This window comes from Hylobates moloch, unplaced genomic scaffold, assembly GCF_009828535.3.
Source record: "Hylobates moloch isolate HMO894 unplaced genomic scaffold, HMol_V3 SCAFFOLD_3, whole genome shotgun sequence".
Lineage (NCBI taxonomy): Eukaryota > Metazoa > Chordata > Mammalia > Primates > Hylobatidae > Hylobates > Hylobates moloch.
The window spans coordinates 49,779,182-49,800,289 of NW_026652278.1; the positions used below are offsets into that span (position 1 = coordinate 49,779,182).

The 21,108-nt window shown below is 36.6% G+C and overlaps 1 protein-coding gene across 2 annotated transcripts in view; it reads right to left on the reverse strand.

The window, feature by feature from the left end:
• PCDH15 (protocadherin related 15) overlaps nt 1-21,108 on the reverse strand; it is a 1,777,335-nt gene that overhangs the window by 211,570 nt on the left and 1,544,657 nt on the right. For both annotated transcript variants that reach the window (XM_058436255.1, XM_058436254.1), the window contains 2 exons: nt 16,217-16,522; nt 14,244-14,468 (listed from right to left, as the gene is read on the reverse strand). In XM_058436255.1, coding sequence (XP_058292238.1) covers nt 14,244-14,468; nt 16,217-16,522 — 531 coding nt within the window. The remainder of the gene's footprint in view (nt 1-14,243; nt 14,469-16,216; nt 16,523-21,108) is intronic.

Here is a 21,108-nt window from a genome sequence, read left to right on the forward strand (position 1 = left end):
ATTCACAATAGCCAAGATTTGGAAGCAACCTAAGTGTCCATCAACGGAATAATGGATAAAGAAAATGTGGTACAGGTACACAAGGGAGTACTATTTAACCATAAAGAAGAATGAGATCCTATCATGTGAAACAACATAATCGATGAAGTTTAAAAGTATATGACAGAAGCACTTTCTGGGGTCTCCCAGCAACCAGTGGGTGATATTTACGGAGCCATGGGAGAGATTCTTTACTACGTAGATATACTATTTTTAATCCTGGGCATGCACATTTTCTTTGTTTTCTCTGGTTTGGATCTTTATAGGAAATATGTTACATCTTAGTCCTAAAACTCTAGAATACTAGAATTAAAGATATTTTGTCCTGCTATCACCAAATTCACTGACAAATATAATATAAAGAGCACACCAACAGGAATCTGAAAATGTGGAATAGAAGAGAGGGAAACATTTGAAAGCCATACTTCAAAACAACCCCAACAGAACAATTAGCAAGTTGTAAAAAACAATATTAAATCTGACCATACATCCACTAGCTGGTTCACAGAAATGATCATTTATTCAAATTCCTACCTCCAGACAATACCTCCTACCTCCATACTATAGGTATGCTGTAGATGAAATGTCCAGAATTTCTGTTTTGTTTGAGTCTGGGACAACCTCCTGGTCTCTCAAGCATCAGCTTTTCTGATGAAATCAAAAGCAGGACTCTATCAATACTGTCATGATGGAGCATCGGTAGCACATAACTGCCTCTCAGGTGTCCACAGTTTCACAAATGCTGCCTTGGTACTCGGCAATGAGTTTTCATCTAGAAAAGCTATCCTTTTTCTTCTATTCTATGGGGTAGCAATATTTCTTTCTGGAGAAGGAAACTCCTCTGAAAGGTGGAAATCTTAGCTTCATTTTCCAAGACCCACTGTGTTTAACAACAACTTCAGTCCTTGTTACAAGGTGAACCTGATGACATTTCATTTCTCATCCTTTCACCCCTCCCTGCCTACTCCCACACCTGCACACTAAGACAGGCAAACACAACCAAGGGTCAATCTAGTCTCCTTTCTTCACAGAAGCATGTCTCCCTCTCTCCTACTCCCATGGAGCCATTCTACCCCAAATTATAATGAGCAAAAGGACTTGGGTCATGTTTATTTCAGACAAGTTCTTTATACCCCTTATAATGCTGCTTAGTATCACATATCCATTTACATATCCAGCTTTTCAGATTCATATTCAGTTTTCAGTTTGCTGTAGAACAGCCCTTTTCTTTCTGTGTATTTTCTATATTATGTTACAACGCAGACTCTAAGACCAGATTTCTATTATAACTTAGTTTGTAAGGCTAGTTATCACTCTGGATCTTTTAAAATTGTTTAGAATTTTATTTTCATTTTCCAGAGATTTGCTTATATCATCTAATTTACTATCATCACAGATTCACTTCTTCTAAATATTTAGTATATCTAGAAATATACAAGAAAAATATCTACAAGTAAAATACACAAGTAAATATCTAGTATACACAAGGAAAAAGCCTTGTTGTATTTATGTTCTATAAAATCTTTTCAAGAAAAAATGTATGTTATTTGTATGATCATCACAGGTTTTGTTTTGGGTTCTTAAAACTTGACACTAAGAAAGCTGTGTGCAGACATCTTGATAAACGTTTTTATTTATACTGTGGAAATATTGTTTTTCCAAATAATACTTGAATTTTCCCATTCTTGCTCCAATTTTAAACAGGTTTGATGGACTAGGCATTAAACACTTCATCTTTTATTTTTTCCTCTTGTTTACAAAAGAAATTATGTTTCTGCTCATTTTGAAAGAAAGAACAAGATGCTTTCCTGTGGTGACTTTTTGGGTCCAAGTATCTCCTAGCAAATACCATACAATTATGTTATCAACAAAACAGCTTTTCAGTCTGCAAGTAATTAGACCAAGAATAGACAATTTGAAAAGCTGGTAAAGACTACATTTGTAGAGAACTGAGAATTGTACTCCATTCTTCTCTTAAAAAAAGGATAATAATATTTTTATGGGCCTCGGTAGTATATACTAGAATTTTAAAGTTCTATTTGTGATAATCCCCACCCTGAGTTATCAGAAAAGACGAAAGCAAGTGTCAGTCTACATTTGGGAGAATTTCCTACAAATTTTATTATACTTAGATGAACCTGGAATAAAAAAGTGGTATTACATATGTCTAGAGTTAAATGTTAAGTTTTGCTTTAAATGTATAATAAATAGGAAATGACTTTGCATGAGTCAGGATGCCTTGACCAAAGGAATGGTGTTATTTCTCTAAGTAAGATAAAGCAATTGAGACAACACGAATTAGACCAACACTCTTCTCTATCTGAGGAATAAATTATCTTCCAGCTGCAGATGTAGAAGTGTTAAGTAATACTCCCATATTGAAATAAAGGGGTGGTGAGGCAACATAAAGAACTTTTTTAAGAGGGATGAGGCCCAGATACAGAATGAGGCTTATCTAGGGCATATCTTGCTTGTTGAGGTGATAATTTTGGACATAATTTAACTCCCCTAACATTTTCCATCAAAACAAGCCAAGCAAATATATCCAAATTGAATCCAGAGCTGCCAAGTCAGACTCTATGAGTGTTCACTATAACTGTCTATCATCAACCACACCCTCATCAGAGAAAAGGCCATACCATTTGAGGATCTATTTTTCAATCTGGGAAGAATAGGGGGGATGTCATTAATAGCAAGTCTTTTTTTCTGTTCTTTGTCCAAAATCATCAACAAATGAATTATTTTTCTATTTTTAATGTTTTAACTGTTCAATTCCACCAAGTCATATGAGTAGACAAGAGTAAACCAAGGCAAATTTTTCACCTGGTCCAGAAGATATTTTGCTATTTAGTCTATTTCGATCACTCTCACCTTAGTCTTTTTCATCTGCTTACATATTATGGCATCTTCATAACCACCAATATTATATTGCCTAAATATTTTTGTAAGATTTCTAGATGTTATAACACAATAGTGTGACAAAATCATATTTCAAAATACAATACAATCAAAGCCCTCCGTTCAGGCTCTCCATAATTTTGTCTTGTCCCTTGATCCTTTTTCCAGACCACTAGGGCACTGATAATTATTGTCTCGGGAAAGAGAGGTACGAAAAGAAAAATCAGCTTACCCCAGAAAAGATTTTGACAGTTTGAGTTCCTATTTCCAAAGAAAGTTTAGTGCTGAATAAAGTTTTAATTCCCTGAAATAGACACATTTCCTACCTCCTGAAATAAATATCTTAGGACAGAGAGACACAAGAATGGAATAATTAAGTATATAGACATGTGGACCCCTGAGAAATAAAGAACCCAGATCCTGATAAAACTCTCCCAACAGGTTTAGGGCGTCCGAGGATGGAAGGAGCTTACGATCTCCATTCCAAGGTAGTTTAGAGGTGGAAACAGTATCCACAGAAGAAATGGCATCAATTTGTGTGCTAGCAGATAATCCAGGTCAGTGTAAAAAAAAGACAGTGAAAGAGGTGGGGGTCAAGAGAACTAACTAGAGACAGCTGGTGTGTGTCAATCTCATGGAGAAAAGAAAGGCTGGTGAGTGGACACTAGCTCATCTGAAAAATCCAGGTGGAGACACACTGGAATTCATCAAGAAATAGCATAACACACAGAGAACAGAGGACAGAAAGACAAGACAACTGCCCACCCTGGGGGTGGCACAGAGCCAGGAGAGTCCTTTCACTGTGGAGAAACTGTGAGTAAGTGAGTCCCTGGGGACCCACACTTCTGCCATGGACTTTTGCATCCCTGGGCTCAGGAGATCTCTCCCATGAGCTCCCCACCAGTGCCTCTAGGCTGACACAGAGAACCATGTGGAGTCCTGGCAGAGCCATACTCAGTCCCAGGAGACTTGTATCCCCAGACACTCTGGCACCAGTGGCTGTAGCTCCTGCAGCAGTGGAGGCCAGACTTGCATGCCCCCAGTAAAGGGGCCAAATCCATGAGGCTGGGCAGTGAAACGTTGCAGGCCTCATCTCAGCTGCACCTTGCAGGATAAAGCCTACTGTCCATTCCAGCCCCACCTGAATTCCTGGGTCGGGAGCAGCCCTGTACTTCTCTGGGATGGAGCTCCCAGAGGGAGAGGCCGGCTGCCATTTTTGCTGCTTTGCAACCCTCCCTCTTTTTGCTCTTAGGCTTGGGAGGGGCAGGGATTAGGGACTAATGCAGACCCCCAACACAGCACAGTTTCCTTACAGAAAAATGGGTAGGCTGTTTTCCATGTGGGTCCACACCCTTGCTACTTCTCACTGGGCAGGGCTTCCCAACCTAGGACCTTGGCAACCCCCCACCTGGGCTTTTGGGCCAGTAGCAGCTCTGTACTTCCCTGGGACGGAGCTCCCAGAGGGCAAGGCAGGTCAACCATTTTTTGCTGCTCCACAATCCTCATTCCTGTTGTCCTCAGGCTCAGGAGGGAATGTGGTGGTTGGAGACTGATGCAAACCCCCAGCACAGCACAGCAGCATTACAGAAAAGCAGTTAGACTGCTTTCTATGCAGGTGTCTGCCTCTGCTATTCTTTACTGCCCAGTACCTCTGGACTTGGGCCCCTGGCACAACCACCTTGTCAATGCCTAACACTTCGGTCAGTGGTGAGAAAACCCCAGAGACAATCCGCAACCTCTGTGACTGCAGCTACCCTTGGGCTGGGGAGGAACAAAGGGCTTGGTCACTATGCAGGAACTCCAGCACACCACAGCCACAATATGGACAGAAGCCCAGTCTCTCTTTCCCATGAGCCCCCACCTCTCACTCTTTACCACGCAAGGCCCATGCTTGGGATCACAGAACAGCCACTCCACCTCCAGCTGAGCATTCCCACTGCTAGTGGCTTTGTGTTTCCTTAAGGAGGGGCTCCCACAGTCAACTAACAACCACTCCACCACTGCCATGGCAGTAGTTCTGCCCCTGCTGCCCTTGGACTGGAGAAGAAAGAAAGAGGCCAAAGGTTTCACTCTTCCAGGAGGATACAGTCAACACACAGAGAGAAGCCCAGACTCTCCTCCCTGTGAATCCTCAACCTCTCGCTCTTTACCCAGCTCAGGCCAGCGGTGCAGCCACCCCACTCCCTGGCTGGACATTCCCAGTAGAAGCAGTTTTGAGTTTCCCTCAGGTTAAGCACTCAGGGACAACCAAAAGCCCCTCTGCCACTGCTGCTCCAGTGATATTGCCCTTGCTGCCCTCAGACAGCAGCAAAGGCAGGGAGGGAGCAAAGACCCTGAGTGCTTTAGCCACACCTCCAGACAGCTGCATCACCCACAAGCTTGGTCCTACAATGCAGCCACCACACCCCAGGCTGATTGTACTGATTAGTAGTGGCTCTGTATTTTTCTGGGGTGGAGCACCAAGAGACAAGTGAAAGGCCATCTGCCACAGCCACAGCCAAGGTCCCTTCCCTTGTTGTGTCTAAGCTGGGGAAAGAACATAAAGCCTGAACTTGCCCCAGAGCTATAGTGTGTAGCCTGGGAGTGCCAAACTGAGATATACAGCCAGCAGTCAAGTGCAAAAGGAGCCCACACTTTCAGAGTACTGAGAAGGGGCACAACAATCCTTAGGAAGTAGAGGAGACTGACTAAGAACCTACCTACTGGCCATTCCAGTTAGGTGCCACCTGCTGGATCACAGCCCAAACTTTAATATTAAAAATACTTTGCTAATATATTCTTCTGTGAAATCAAGGACAAGAGCTCAGTTACAAATAAAGGTCATGCATAAAACCTCACTCCTCTGAAAACATCTAAATAAGCCAACTGACTGTACTCAAATTAGACAGTTGAAAGAACATCAGCGAACACAGATGAGAAAGAACCAGTGCAAGAACTCTGGCAACTCAAAAAACAAGTGTCTTCTTTCCTCCAAACAACTGTATTAGTTCCCCAGCAAGGATTCTTAACTCAGCTGAAATGGTTGAAATGAAAGAAATAGAATTCAGAATATGGGTAGGAATGAAAATCATTGAGAATCAGGGAGGAAGTCAAAATCCAAACCAAGGAAACTAAAGATTACAATAAAACAATACATGAGCTGGTAGATGAAATGACCATTATAAGAAAGAACCAAAATGATCTGACAGAGCTGAAAAACACACTACAAGAATTTCATATTGTGATTGCATTAACAGCAGAAGAGACCAAACTGAGGAAAGAATCACAGAGTGTGAAGACTGGCTGTCTGAACTAACTAAGAAGGACAAAAATAATAATAATAAAAAGAATAAAAAAGAATGCACAAAACCCCTGAAAAATATGGGATTATGTGAAGAGACCAGATCTACCCCTCACTGGCATCACTGAGGGAAATAGGGAAAAAGCAGGCAACTTGGAAAACATATTTCAGGATATTGTCCATAAAAACTTCCCAACCTCACTAGAGAGGCCAACATTAAAATTTAAAAACTGCAGAGAACTGCAAGATACTATACAAGAAGACAATCCCCAAGACACATAATCTTCAGATCCTCTTTCATTCTTTTTAAAATGAAAGAAAAAAAATAAAGGCAGCTAGAAAGAAGGAGCAGGAAACCTACAAAGAGAACCCATCAGGCTAACAGTGGGCCTTTCAGCAGAAACCCTATAAGCCAGAAGAGATTGGGGGCCTATATTCGGCATTCTTAAAGAAAAGAATTTAAACCCAAGAATTTCATATCCAGTGAAACTAAGCTTCATAAGCAAAAAAGAAATAAAATACCTCTCAGACAAGCAAATTCTAAGGGAATTTATTGCAACCAGGCCTGCCTTATAAGAGCTCCTGAAAGGAGTGCTAAATGCGAACAGCCACTACAAAAACACACTTAAATACACAGATCTCTGACACTATAAAGCAATGACATAAATAAGTCTACATAATAACCAGCTAACAATATGATTACAGGATCAAATTAACACATATCAATATTAACACTGGATGTAAATGGGCTAGATGACACAATTTAAAGCTGGATAAAGAAGCAAGAACCAATGGTATGCTGTCTTTAAGAGGCCCATCTCACATGCAATGACATCCATAGGACCAAAGTAAAGGGTTGGAGAAAAGTGTACCAAGAAAACAGAAAATAGAAAAAGCTGAAGTTGCTATCCAAATTTCAGACAAAAGAGACTTTAAATCAACAAACATCACAAAAGACAAAGATGAACTTTATATAATGGTAAAGGGTACAATTCAATAAGAAGATCTAAATATCCTAAATATATATGCATCCAACACAGGAGCACCCAGATTCATAAAGCAAGTTCTTACAGGCCTACAAAGAGACTTCGATTTCCACACAATAGTGGGACATTTCAATACCCCATGGACAGTAATAGCCAGATGATCGAGGTGACAAAGTAAAAAATGTATTTAGGACCTGAATTCAACACTTGAACAAATGGACATAATATATATCTATAGAACTCTCCACCTAAAAACAACAGAATATACATACTTCTCAACACCACATGGCACATACTTTAAAACTGACCACACAATTGGACATAAAAACAATCTGTAACAAATTGAAGAAAAGTCAAATCATACCAACCACACTCTCTGAACATGGTGCAATAAAAACAGAAATCAATACTAAGAAAAACATTCAAAACCATACAATTACATGAAAATTAACCAACTTGTTCCTGAATTATCTCTGGGTAAACAATAAAATTAAGGCAGAAATAAAATATTTCAAACTAATGAAAACAAAGATACAACATACCAGAATCTCTGGGGCATAGCTAAAGCAGTGTTAAGAAGGAAGTTTATAGCACTAAATGCCCACATTAAAAAAGTCAGAAAGATATCAAATGAACAATCTAGCATCACATCTACAGGAACTAGAGAAACAAGAGCAAACAAGAGTTTGGTTAGCCAAACTCAAAGCTAGCAGAAGACAAGAAATAACCAAAATCAGAGCTGAATTGAAGGAAATTGAGATGCAAAAGACCACATAAAAGATAAATGAATTTAGGAATTATTTCAGTTATTTGAAAGAATTAGATAGACAGATGAATAGCTAGGCAAATAAGAGAAAAAGAGAAGATCCAACTAAACACAATCAGAAATGACTGAATGAATGAAAAAGGACATTACCACTGACCCCACAGAAATATAAAAGAACACTCAGAGACTATGAACACCTCTGTGTACACAAGCTAAGAAACCCAAGGGGAAATGGATACATTCCTGGAACCATTCAACCTCCTGAGTTTGTGTTAAGAAGAAATTGAATCCCTAAACAGACCAATAATGAATTCTGAAATTGAATCAGTAAAAAAAGAGCCTACCAACCAGGAAAAACCCAGGACCAGATAGATTCACAGCCAAATTCTACCACACGTATAAAGAAGACCTGGTACCATCCCTACTGAAACTATTCCAAAAAATTGAGGAGGAGGCATCCCTCCCTCACTCACTCTACAAGGCCAAAATCATCTTGATACCAAAACCTGGCAGAGACACAACAACAACAAAAAAGAAAACTTCAGGCCAATATCTTTGATGAACACAGATGCAAAAGTCTTCAACAAAATACTGGCAAACCAGCAGCACATTGAAAAGCTAATCCACCACAATCAAGTAGGTTTTAAGCCTGGGATGCAAGGTTGGTTCAATATAGGCAAATCAACAAGAGTGATTCACCACAGAAACAGAACTAAAAACAAAAACTACATGATCATCTCACTAGATGCAGAAAAGGATTTCAATAAAATTCCTCATACTTTCATGTTAAAAACCCTTAACAAACTAGGCGTTGAAGGAACATACTTTAAAATAATAAAAGCCATCTATGACAAATGCACAGCCAAAGATGGAGGCATTCTCCTTGAAAAGAGAAACGAGATAAGGATGTCCTCTCTTATCATTCTCACTCATCATAGTAATGGAATTCCTGGCCAGAGCAATAAAGCAATAGAAAAAAAGAAAACCCATCCAATTAGGAAGAGAGGATGTCAAACTACCCTTGTTTTCAGATGATATGTTTCTACACCTAGAAAAACCCATAGTCTCCGTTCAAAGCTCTTTGATCTAATAAAAAACTTCAGTAAAGTTTCAGGGTACCAAATCAATGTACAAAAATCAATAATAGCATTCCTATGTACCAACAACATCCAAGGTGAGGGCCAAATCAAGAATGCAATGCCATTTACAATAGTTACACAAAAAAAGTACCTAGGAATACAACTAACCAGGGTGGTGAAAAATCTCTACAATGAGAATTTAAAATACTGCTCAGTGAAATCAAAGATGACAGAAACAAATTGAAAAACATTTCATGCTTGTGGATAGAAAGAATCAATATCATTAAAATGGCCATACTGCCCAAAACAAAGTACAGATTCAATGCTATTCCTATTAAACTACCAAAGACATTACTCACAAAACTAGAAAAATGTATTCTAAAATTCATATCAAACCAAAAATGAGCTTGAATAGCTAAGACAATCCAAAGCAAAAAGAAAAAAGCTGAAGATATCACATTTCTTGACTTCAAACTATACTACAATGCCACAGTAACCAAAACGGCATTGTCCTGGTACAAAAACAGACACATAGACCAATGGAACAGAATAGAGATCCCAGAAATAATGCTGAATACTTATAACCATCTGATGTACAACAAAGTAAATAAAAACAAGCAATGGAGAATGGACTCCCTATTCAGCAAACAATGCTGGGATAACTGGCTATAAATATGTAGAAAAATGAAACTGGACATCTTCCTTACACCGTGTACAAAAATCAACTCAAGATGGATTGAAGACTTTAATGTCAAACCTAAAACTATAAAAACATGAAGATAACCTAGGAAATATCATTCTGGACATAAGCCCTGGCAAATATTTCATAATAAAGATGCCAAAAGCAATTTTAACAGCAAAAATTGACAAGTGTGAAGTGTGACTTAATTAAAGAGCTTCTGCATAGCAAAAAAAAAAACAAAAAACCTATCAACAGAGTAAAAAAGGCCACCTACAGAAATGCTTACAAACTACGCATCTGACAAAGGGAGAAATGCTTACAAACTACGCATCTGACTGGGAGAAAATGCTTACAAACTACGCATCTGACAAAGGTCTAATATCCAGAATCTATAAGGAACTTACAAATCAACAAGCAAAAAGCAAACCTCCCACTTAAAAAGTGGGCAAAAGATATGAACATACACTTTTCAGAAGAAGACATACATATGGTGAACAAGGATATGAAAAAATGCTCATCGTCACTAATCATGAGAGCAATGCAAATCAAAACCACAATGAGATACCATCTCACACCAATCAGAATTGCTATTAAAAAGTAAAAAATAAAACATGCTGGTGAGGTTGAGGAACAAAGCAGTTTGGCAATTTCTCAAGGAACTCAAAGCAAAATGACCATTTGACCCAGCAATCCCATTTTTAGGTATATACCCAAAGATAAATAAATTGTTGTACCATAAAGACACATGCACATGTATCATTAGTGTCATGCTATTCACAGTAATAAAGACATGAAATCAATCAACCTAAATGCCCGTCAATGGTAGACTAAATAAAGAAAATGTGGCACATATATGCCATGGAATAACTATGCAGCCATAAAAAAGAATGAGATCATGTCCTTTGCAGCGACATGGATGCAACTAGAAGCCATTATCCCAAGTGAACTAACATAGGAACAGAAAACCAAATACTGCATGTTCTCACTTAGAAGCTGAAGGTAAACGTTGAGTACATAGGGACACAAAGATGGGAACAACATACATTGGAGGCTGCTTGAGGGTGGACAGATGGAGGAGAGTGAGGATAAAAAAACTACCTATAAGGTACTATGTTCATTACCTGAGTGGCAAAATCATCTGTACAGTCAAACCCTGTGACACACAATTTACCTGTATAACAAACCGCACGTGTCCATGAACCTAAGTTAAAAGCTTTAAAGAAAGAAAAGTGTTGGAAATTACTCAGAATCATTTGAATTACTCACCCGAGCATTCCCTCAACTTTTTGAATTAAAATAATAATATGTTTTCAGTTAGAAGACACACATATGTTAAGATGTAACATTTATTTTATTTTATTTTTTAAGATGGAGTTTCACTTTTGTTGCCCAGGCTGGAGTGCAGTGCTGTGATCTCAGCTCACTGCAACATTCGTCTCCCGGGTTCAAGTGATTCTCCTGCCTCAGCCTCCTGAGTAGCTGGGATTACAGTTGTGTGCCACCATGCCCAGCTAATTTTTTGTATTTTTAATCGAGATGGGGTTTCATCATGTCGGCCAGGCTGACCTCAAACTCCCAACCTCAGGTGATCCACCCACCTTGGTCTCCCAAAGTGTAGGGATTACAAGTGTGAGCCACCATGCCCAGCCAAGATAGAACATTTATTTATCAAAGTTTTATGAGTTACAATAGCAAAGACATGGAATCAACCTAGATGCTCATCAACGGTGAATTAAATAAATACAAGAGGGTACATATACACCATAGGATACTATGCAGCCATAAAAAAGAATAAAATCATGTCCTTTGCAGTAACATGGATACAGCTTGAGGCGATTATCCTAAACAAATTAATTCAGGAGCATAAAACCAAATACTGCATGTTCTCACTTCTAAATGGTAACTAAATATTGGGTACTCATGGACATAAAAATAGACACTGAAAATTAATAGAAATTGGGTGGGGTAGGAAGTGAAGAAGCAGGGGTTGAGAAACTAATTATTGGGTACTATATTCACTATCTGGTTGACAAGGTCATTTATATCCCAAACTTCAGCATCAAGCAATATACTTATGTAACAAATGTGAACATGTAACACCTGAATCTAAAATAAAAGATGAAAATTTAAAATAAGACACTAAAAAAAGAAAACGTAGTGGAATACTTCCTGTGTTTCACTGTGATTACAGAATTATCTTAAAAAAATAAAATCCAGACCCCAAAATTTTATGGTTAAGAACATTAGCCTACTGGAAAAATAGAGTTATACTAATTATGTATTGGTGAAATCTTTTTTCACATCATTACTTTGTTGTCTAAGAAAACCAATAGCATATGTCTAACTATTTAGCAGCATATCAAACAACAACCTAAGAAAAGTGATGATTTCTTCTTCCATCATTTCAAATAAAAGAAAATCTTATTTGTAGTCCCTATGATATGAGAACTGTAGAAAAGTTGCCTATGACCTTGTTTTCCTTAGGACCCTGGATACATATAGTCTTCTACTAAGGTCCCTCAGAGATATTTGTGTTGCACATGCAGAATCTGAATGATCTCACATAATAGCTTTGCTATTGTAGTACTGGCCACTAAAAAAAAAAAAAGTAAAAATAAAGAAAAAGGGAGTAATCTTCAGGAACTTTTGTTTTTAGGCAGAAATGTATCTGCACTTTCCCACAGTCTTCAGGTAGCCAACAAAATCCAAATGATATGGAATTGTTAGCAATTTATCATAGGTAAGTTCTGCTAAACAATTCACCTTAAACACATAATGGACTTTAACTCTAATCACTTCAAAAGAACAAATGAAAAGGCACTGATGGGAACAAAATACAACGTGAAAATATAATACTGGCAAAGATTAAGTGAACATAGATGCCTAGAGTTATCTGCATGATCTCCAGGATTAGATAACCTAACAAAGTTGGTAAGTCATGTAACTTTGATCCCACTCAGCTCTTACACATTTTAGTGACTATATGAAGCATGAATACTACCACCATGTAGTAGACAATATGTGGTTGCCAATATTTCATTCCAATCCTATGGTATGATCCTGCAACTAAATATTTATTAAAAATGTCTGCATCTTTCCACATTTTTCTATCTAAGCCCACAGATTTCATTGTTTTTTAACATAGAAAATTGATATCTATAGTCACCTGGTAAAATCTGAGCCATAATTATCAATTATATTTTTGGGGTTAGAACATAGATACAACTGTGAATAAAATATAAATCAAAACATCTATACTAAAGTTAAATTGTTTACTCAATTAATTATTCATATTCATCTATTTTATTCATGGTCATTGAAATACTCTATCAGCTTCTTTGCAAGTGCTTCATTTATCTTATAGATTTTCTGTCCTTTTCCTCCCTCCACTGCCCTTGCTCTGTGCGGGTATCTCTATTTCTTTCTGACCAGCTCTTTTTCATCATTCTAAGTCCATTCAGGAAGCAGAAAAAACACTTTAAATAGGACTCTTTCAAGTTTCTATTTTCTTCCCTTACCAAAACAAAAATCTTTACAACGTACCATGATAGTGAGTGAACTTTTACTTTATATTGCCTAAGAAATTATTGCCATGTAAAGTCATTTTTTAGTAATATACTCATTTAGTAAAGTAACTTGAGGATTTTTCTATATGTATCTTTGTAATTGAAGTAAATTTCTCAACACGGGATTCAGATGTCCTGTATAAGAATCATCTGTGTACTTTTCTCAAATGCTGATGTTTATGATGGTCCCCATGAGACAGGTCCTTCTTTGGGGAAGGAGTAGAGAAATCTGAAAGTTTAAGATGACGCTCAGACGATCGTTGTATGTACTACTATTTGAGAACTGATCAACTTATAGTACTTCTTATCATATCTACTTTTAAGTCGTCTCTTAAAAATCACTAGAAATTCAAAAAGTTAAAAATGCCATGCTCTTTCAGGCAATCATCTGGCACAGGGTATTATAATAAATGGGATAACAAATCCAGAGAGGTTAACAAAGTCCCCAAGGTCATAGAGCTTTAAAAGGGTTGAGCCAGAATTTAACCTCAATTCCATCTAACTTGGAAGCTTATTTCATTCCAGAGGTTTGGGCCCTAAATTAATTTTAGGGCATATGAACTCTTGGCCCTTCAGAGTCATTTACAAAATTTTTTTAGTTGAAGGATTTGTACCAAATAATTATGCCTGATGCTGTGGAATTTGAACTAAAATCTAGTCTAGAGAGGTTATGACTTGATGGAAGCCACAGAGCTGATGCAGACTCAAATTTCCATGGTCTTTGTACACATATTTACTGCCTCTTTCAAATTTACCTTTTATAGTCACAAATATAGTTATTTCTTATGTATTCATAAATATTTCCATTGGAAAATCTATGTTCTGGGTCTGGTACCACTGTGTCATTAGGAATTGTTATCAAAACATATTATAGGTATAATAGAAGGAACAAAACCTACAAGTAGAGAGAGCAAAGCAGGCAACCAGAAGTCATCTCTAGTCCTTACCTTTACAATCACTGTGACAGTAGCAATACCAGGTGGCATTGTTCCATAAATATCAAAGGCCTCTACCAGAAAAGTGATACTTGCTTCTTGGTCTGGGAATGCCTCATAATCTAAACTCCTTAAAAGGGATAGTTCTCCTGTAAATGGATGTAGTGCAAAAAAGTGCTTCACTTCTGGGCTTCTTATCCGGTAAGACACATTTGCTCCAAGATCGACATCTTTGGCCTGTAATAAGCAGAAAAATAGTTTTATTAGTGACGTTACCAAAATAAAGAAATGCAGGAAGGATGGAAGTCATGTGTCAGTGCCTAGCACAGCATGAATTTAATGAGGACAAAAAGACACTTTTTTAAAAAATAAAGCACATTATTTAATAATTTACCACGGAAGAGAAGGAGGGATGGGGGAGAGAAAGATGGAGGCAGGGAGGAAAGGAGGGAAACAGTAGTGAGAGGGAGAGTCAGAGAGAGAGAGAGAGAGAGAGATCTTTCTATAAGATTTTGTCATTGTTGAAGTTATTACTATATCTGTTTAACTTGAAAAATCACCAAATGAATTATATCACAGTAAGGAAATATTGTCTTAAATGACTGTTTCTTATTTTCTGCTGATTTGATAATCATGAACAAATATTTTAAATAAAAATAAATACTGAGTGATTTCCATAAACATAATGGATGGCTAAAGTACTATAAGAAAACTACGAAAATATAAGTAGTAATTCTTTTTCACAGGGATCCTGTAATACATTTCTAGAGATCACTCTACTATACTTCCTCTCATTTAACTAGGATTTGAGTAGCAGTTACCTATGTTTTAACTACTAATTTTCTTGACTGATTGCTAAATCAGCCTGAAAACTCCAAGAAAGCAGTAAATTTGTTTTGTTCACCTTTGTATCCCCCAAAGTCTTTGTATCCCCTAGGACAGCATGAATTTAACAACACCATCAGGAGACTTGGCATACTATACATACTGAAGACATGTTTGTTAAATAAATAAATTAACTAATTAATTAATTGATAGATGAATGGTGGAATAGATGAAGGAATAATGGTTCTCTCCCTGGCCAGTATTTGCCTTATTTAGATTTGTTAATGTTTATTGCTGAGTTCAATTATGGAAGGGATACAGAGTGTGGAAAACTATGCTACAAACATTCAAGTTGTGGACCGCAGGTGGAAAAATGGCTTTTTTTTTTTTTTTCTCAAAACATACCTCATAGACCAACTGAGTCAGTATTAAATGAGGTGGTTGCTTAAAAAGGCAGATTTATGGATCAGCCTAACCTACTGAATCAAAATGTTCAGGACTTTGTGTAATTTATAGTTGGATACTTAAAAAAGAGGCTTGATACAGAGATGTCATTAAAAAGGAGAGTTAGATTACTAGAAGATGTGTTTTGTGTATTGAATGTGAAAAAAATACAGAATAATGGGTATAAACAATATTTGTAAAATAGAGGGGAAACCAATTTGTAACTCTCTATATTTTTTCTGTGTATACACATTTATGTTATATATGTATAACCCACACAAATGCATATATATATATATATGTATTTTTTGACATTTGTGTGAACACAAAGATAAATGTGAAATAAATTTAATGCTGAGTACTCTGGAGGCACAATGTGGGAGATTATTAACTTTTGCTTCATAAACTATTGTATTGCCAACTGTTGGAATAAACAGAATATTACTTTTGTAAATTAAAAAAACTATTAAAAAGTATTTCTTAATTTCTTACAAATAGACCTTTCTGTCCTTAATTTTTGGAATTTCTTTAAAGTAGGGTTGCCACATAAAATATAATATGCAATATTGGAGAAATAATAAACATTTATTCATTGTTTATCTGAAATTAAAATCCAACTTGGTGTGTTGTATTTTTACTTGCTAATTTTGGCAAACAAACCCTAATTGCAAATCTCCTAATGTAGGATTCATGTAATAAATGTTTTTTCCACACACCTCTATTTGAAGGATGGTGGTCCCAGCTGGCAGATTCTCTTCAACAAGGACAGTGTATGTTGAATTAGTGAACACAGGACTGTTATCATCAATGTCCAAAACCTTGATGGCCAGGGTTAGAGTTGAATGACGAGGGTGTACTGCTCCATCTGTTGCCACAACAACAAGTTCATAGTAGTCCCTGACTTCTCTGTTAAGTTTCACTGCTGTGTAAATGCTCCCATTGGATGTGATACGAAAAAGATGATTAAAGTTACCCAAACTGTAGTGCACTTGACCATTTATTCCAGCATCAGGGTCTGTTGCCTATTAAATAGAACAAAAAACAAAAGAATTCACATAAGTTTTGATGGGCTACTGTAAATGAGGGTAGTAGTTAACAAATTATGGTATTTTTCTAACCAAATATTATTTGGCTCTTTAAGGAGGAAATGACAATGACAATGACAATACAATGCAAAATTTAAACATGAAAAATATTATAGTTTAATATTCTTCATTTAAAATTAACGTAACAAAAACTGATAATGTCATTAGCAATAACAATACTATGTTATGACAGAAACTCATAAAAATACTGAATCTTTGTGTCTTACGATTTTAATAGGTTTCGAATTCTAAAGTGAGAAAAAATTTTGTTTTTAATTCATTTAACATAATCTGCTGAGTGACAATTTAAGATTACATAGGTTTTTTCTCACTTTACATATTCATTTTATATTTATATATGTTTAGTAATAATATTGTTATGCATTGTTTATAATAAATAATATTTGTATGTTATGCTGTTATTTATGTAATAATGTTTCTTATAATAAACATTATTAATCATATTTATTATCAATAATTTTTATAAGTATAACCTGACTTAATCCTCATGATGCTGTTGTGAGTAAATATTATTAATCTCATTTTACAAATGAGAACACTGTGGCTTATGGAAGGTTACACAAGAAAGAAATATCTCAGTGTCCCAGTTCTTAACACAATACTTCATATATAAAAGTACTTAACAAATGCTTGTGGAATTAATGAACATTAGATGAAATGAAGCAGATTTGAAACTAAATCTGTTCCAAAAGTCAAATAGGATTAAAACTACAGTAACTGTAATGAACCTGCAAGGGACTCTTCTTCAACATTACAATACACATCTCTGCATAAGTGAGAATGTTTGATACCATAATATACCTATATTTACTGAAAATTTGAAGTCATGTAAAATCACTTTGCATCAAAAAAATGAGAAAATATTGAGTAAATATTCATCTAATGAAATGTAGTAAGAATTAATCTTAGCTAAAACTCAATTGTGATACTAATTATGAATCTCACTATCAGCTACTGTATATTTTGTTTTGAAAAGTTCCATGTAAAAGAAACTGAAATAAATCTTAGAAACTGTAAAATATTATATAATTATGCCCCAAACTGTCAACAAGGAAAGGAAGGAAAACAAGACACTTGGTTGCCTTATGAGCCAGGGACACAAAAATCACTCGAGGTCCATAAAGCGTGGAATGCAATATGATGTATTTTAACAGCACATATGCAGTGGTATATCCAGTTTTACAGGCACTGGTAAAGCATGCAGAATGGGGATGCTGAATGTTTGTGCCTTCTTTGCAACAAAAATGTCTAAGATGTGCAAATCATGTTTACAACAGTGCTCCTGTATGTCATAATGCCAAGCATTTCAGCAGGATTTGTCTCTTTGACTCATCAAAACACAACTGCCCCTGGAAGTTTAACATCTCTGAGGGTTAATTCTGAGAAATGATAGAAGAATTGCAGAAATACCTGAAGAGAAAAAATACTGTGACAGAGTTGAATAGTTTCTGTTGATATAGTTTCTTTTACTTTTATACTTTGCCTAGAATTTGTATTACGAATTATTGACAAATCAGTCAAGCTGATCATTTTAGTGAAAACAACAAACACTGCCTTCTCCCTTTTTCACCAAATAAAGAGGGTGAAAATTACTCGTCAAGTAAATAGATAAAATTGTAAGCCAAGAACAAAATATAAATATGTCTTGTTTCATAACAATAATACCCTTAAAAATTTCAGTCACTTTTTCTGTCTGTGGAATATCTTAAGATCAAAAAATTAATCATTTATGCAATTAGAAATTTAAATGACTCTTGTTCAAGTTGTTTTTATTGACACATATAATTGAATATTTATTATGGTAAAATGGCTCAATTTGACTGATGTGGCAGTATGTCTGTGTGTTTTATACATGTCCAGCTGCTTAAATATATATCCACTAGGAAACATATCTAAACATATCTAAATTAGTTTTGTTTTTGCTCCCATAGCAAATTATCACAAATTTAGCAGGTGACACAAAACAAGTTCATTATTTTAAAGCTCTATAGGTCAAAAATTCAAGATGGTCTCACCAGGGCTATGTTTCTTTCTGGAGACTCTAAGGAGAAACAACTTCTTTGCTCATTCAAGTTGTTGACAGAATTCAGTTGCTAGAGTTTGTAGAACTGGGATCCCCACTTCCTTGATGGTTGTCATGTGAGGACCAATCCCGGTTTCTAGAGGTCCCCATATCCCTTGGTTCATGACACATTTCCACCATTTTTTTTTTTTTTTTTTTTGAGACCAAATCTTGCTTTGTCGCCCAGGCTGGAGTGCAGTGGTGCGATCTCAGCTCACTGCAACCTCCGCCTCCCGAGTTCAAGCAATTCTCCTGCCTCAGCCTCCTCAGTAGCTGGGATTACAGGCACCAGCCACCACGTCCAGCTAATTTTTGCATTTTTAGTAGAGACAGGGTTTCACCATGTTGGTCAGACTGGTCTCGAACCCCTGACCTCATGATCCACCCGCCTCGGCTTCCCAAAGTGCTGGGATTACAGGCGTGAGCCACTGCGCCTGGCCATTTCCTCCATTTTTAAAGCCAGCAATGGTGGTCAAGCCCCTGTCACATTTTTTGAATCCCTCCCTCTATCTTTTTCCATTTTATCTTTCTGACCTACTCTTCAGGCATCCTCCTTCACTTTTAAGGGCATGTAAGATTACATTACGCTCCCTTGGGCAATTCAGGATAGTATCCTCATCTCACCATCTCTAACCTTGATATATGTGTGTGTGCAAGTGTGTGTATACTGCCATATATAAATATATAGCAATCTATATTTTATGATGGGATTTCTTTTTGTTTTTTTTTGTTTTTGAAACAGTTCTTGCTCTGTCACCCATGCTGGTGTGCAGTGGTGTGATCTAAGCTCACTGCAACCTTCGCCTCTCAGGCTCAAGCAATCCTCCCACCTCAGCCTCCTGCGCAGCTGGCACTACAAGCACATGCCCCCACGCCTGGCTAATCTTTTGTATTTTTATTAGTAACGGGGTTTCCTCTTGTTGCCCAGGTCAGTCTTGAACTTCTAGGCTCAAGTGATCCTCCCACTTTGGCTTCTCAAAGTGCTGAGATTACAGGCGTGAGCCATCTCTCCCGGCCGGATAGGAGTTTTTAGAGAAAATATCCAAGCATATACTCATTAAGCAGACTGACAGTAAATGCTAAAAGGGGCATCCTCATCAATAGAGTTTCAGAATTTTAATCAGTTTAAATTGGTATAAATTATGATATGTCAAGTACACACACATTTTGACTGAATCTATGACCACTTAATTCACTGAATTCATAGCTACCATGACAAGAAGTATATTTGATGCTTACGGAATAAAAGACTACGATATCCCCCAGAAAACTCCTCTAAAAATTTTAAGGTGACTGAGACACACATCTAATGGAAACAAAGGAAATAGAATATAAAATGCAGAGCTATTTCCTTATCTATTCCTATGTCCCCATTAAATTAAGGAGCATAAATAAGGTGATGTAAGTTAAGCAACATGAGCTAGCTAAGCAAGGCAGTTTTACTTATTTACTATTCTAGATGAACATGTAGATGTTAAACAAGATAACCAAACATAGAATCCCTTGTTATCAGCAGTACTGTCAAGAACTTTGCATTGATGTTTAATATTTAGTCAAGCAGCTCAGTGTATGATGCTATAATGAAAACATATATTTTCCTAGAAATCAATTAAAAGTTAATTAAATTTGTTAATAAGAAAAGACATCTCTTTTCCCCTTGTATTACATCAAAGCAATAAACAGTAATAGCTGCAACTTTATAATCATCTGTCCATGGTTAACACATTTTTGTAATATACACCTTACTATGGGGCCTGATGGTGGCTACTAATTTGTGAATGCATATTGTTGGGAAATTGGCTGATAGCCTGTAGTCAAATAAAGACCTCACTGGACAGAACTTTGAATAATTGCCAGAAACACAACTTGCAAACCTTATTCATTAACACCAAAGTTAGAGTATATGAAAGACAACCAAATACTTAAGGAAAAAGTCAAGGGAATTTATTGAACAAAGATTTTTTGTATAATTTTTGAGAACCAATTTTATAGCATGCCACTTGAAAAGGGAACGGGGAAATATATTTCTTAAACACTAAATTCATTCCCCACCCCTTTTTTTCTCATTATCTTCTTAGAATGGTCTGTTACACAATTCTTTCCATCTATAAAAGTGTTAGTCCATTACTGGGAATGCTACCCTGGGGGTTACCAGTCCTGTAGAGAAGACCTTAAAGCATGCCTGTATGGGTGGAATATATTGGGATAAAACCTCAAAGTAGAGGTTGATGTTTGCACTCCTTCCATTGAGAAGTCCCTGGGTAGATTACTTGTGTAATTTACAATGATTCATTTCCATTAGAAATATGTCAAATATCCATTCAGATTATTTAGATAGAAAATTACATGACAAAAATCAGCCCCAAGGAAATAACTTGAGGACAAAACCAAAATGTTATAGCTATTATAAAAGTGTGAACTACCGTGTAGCACCTAACTG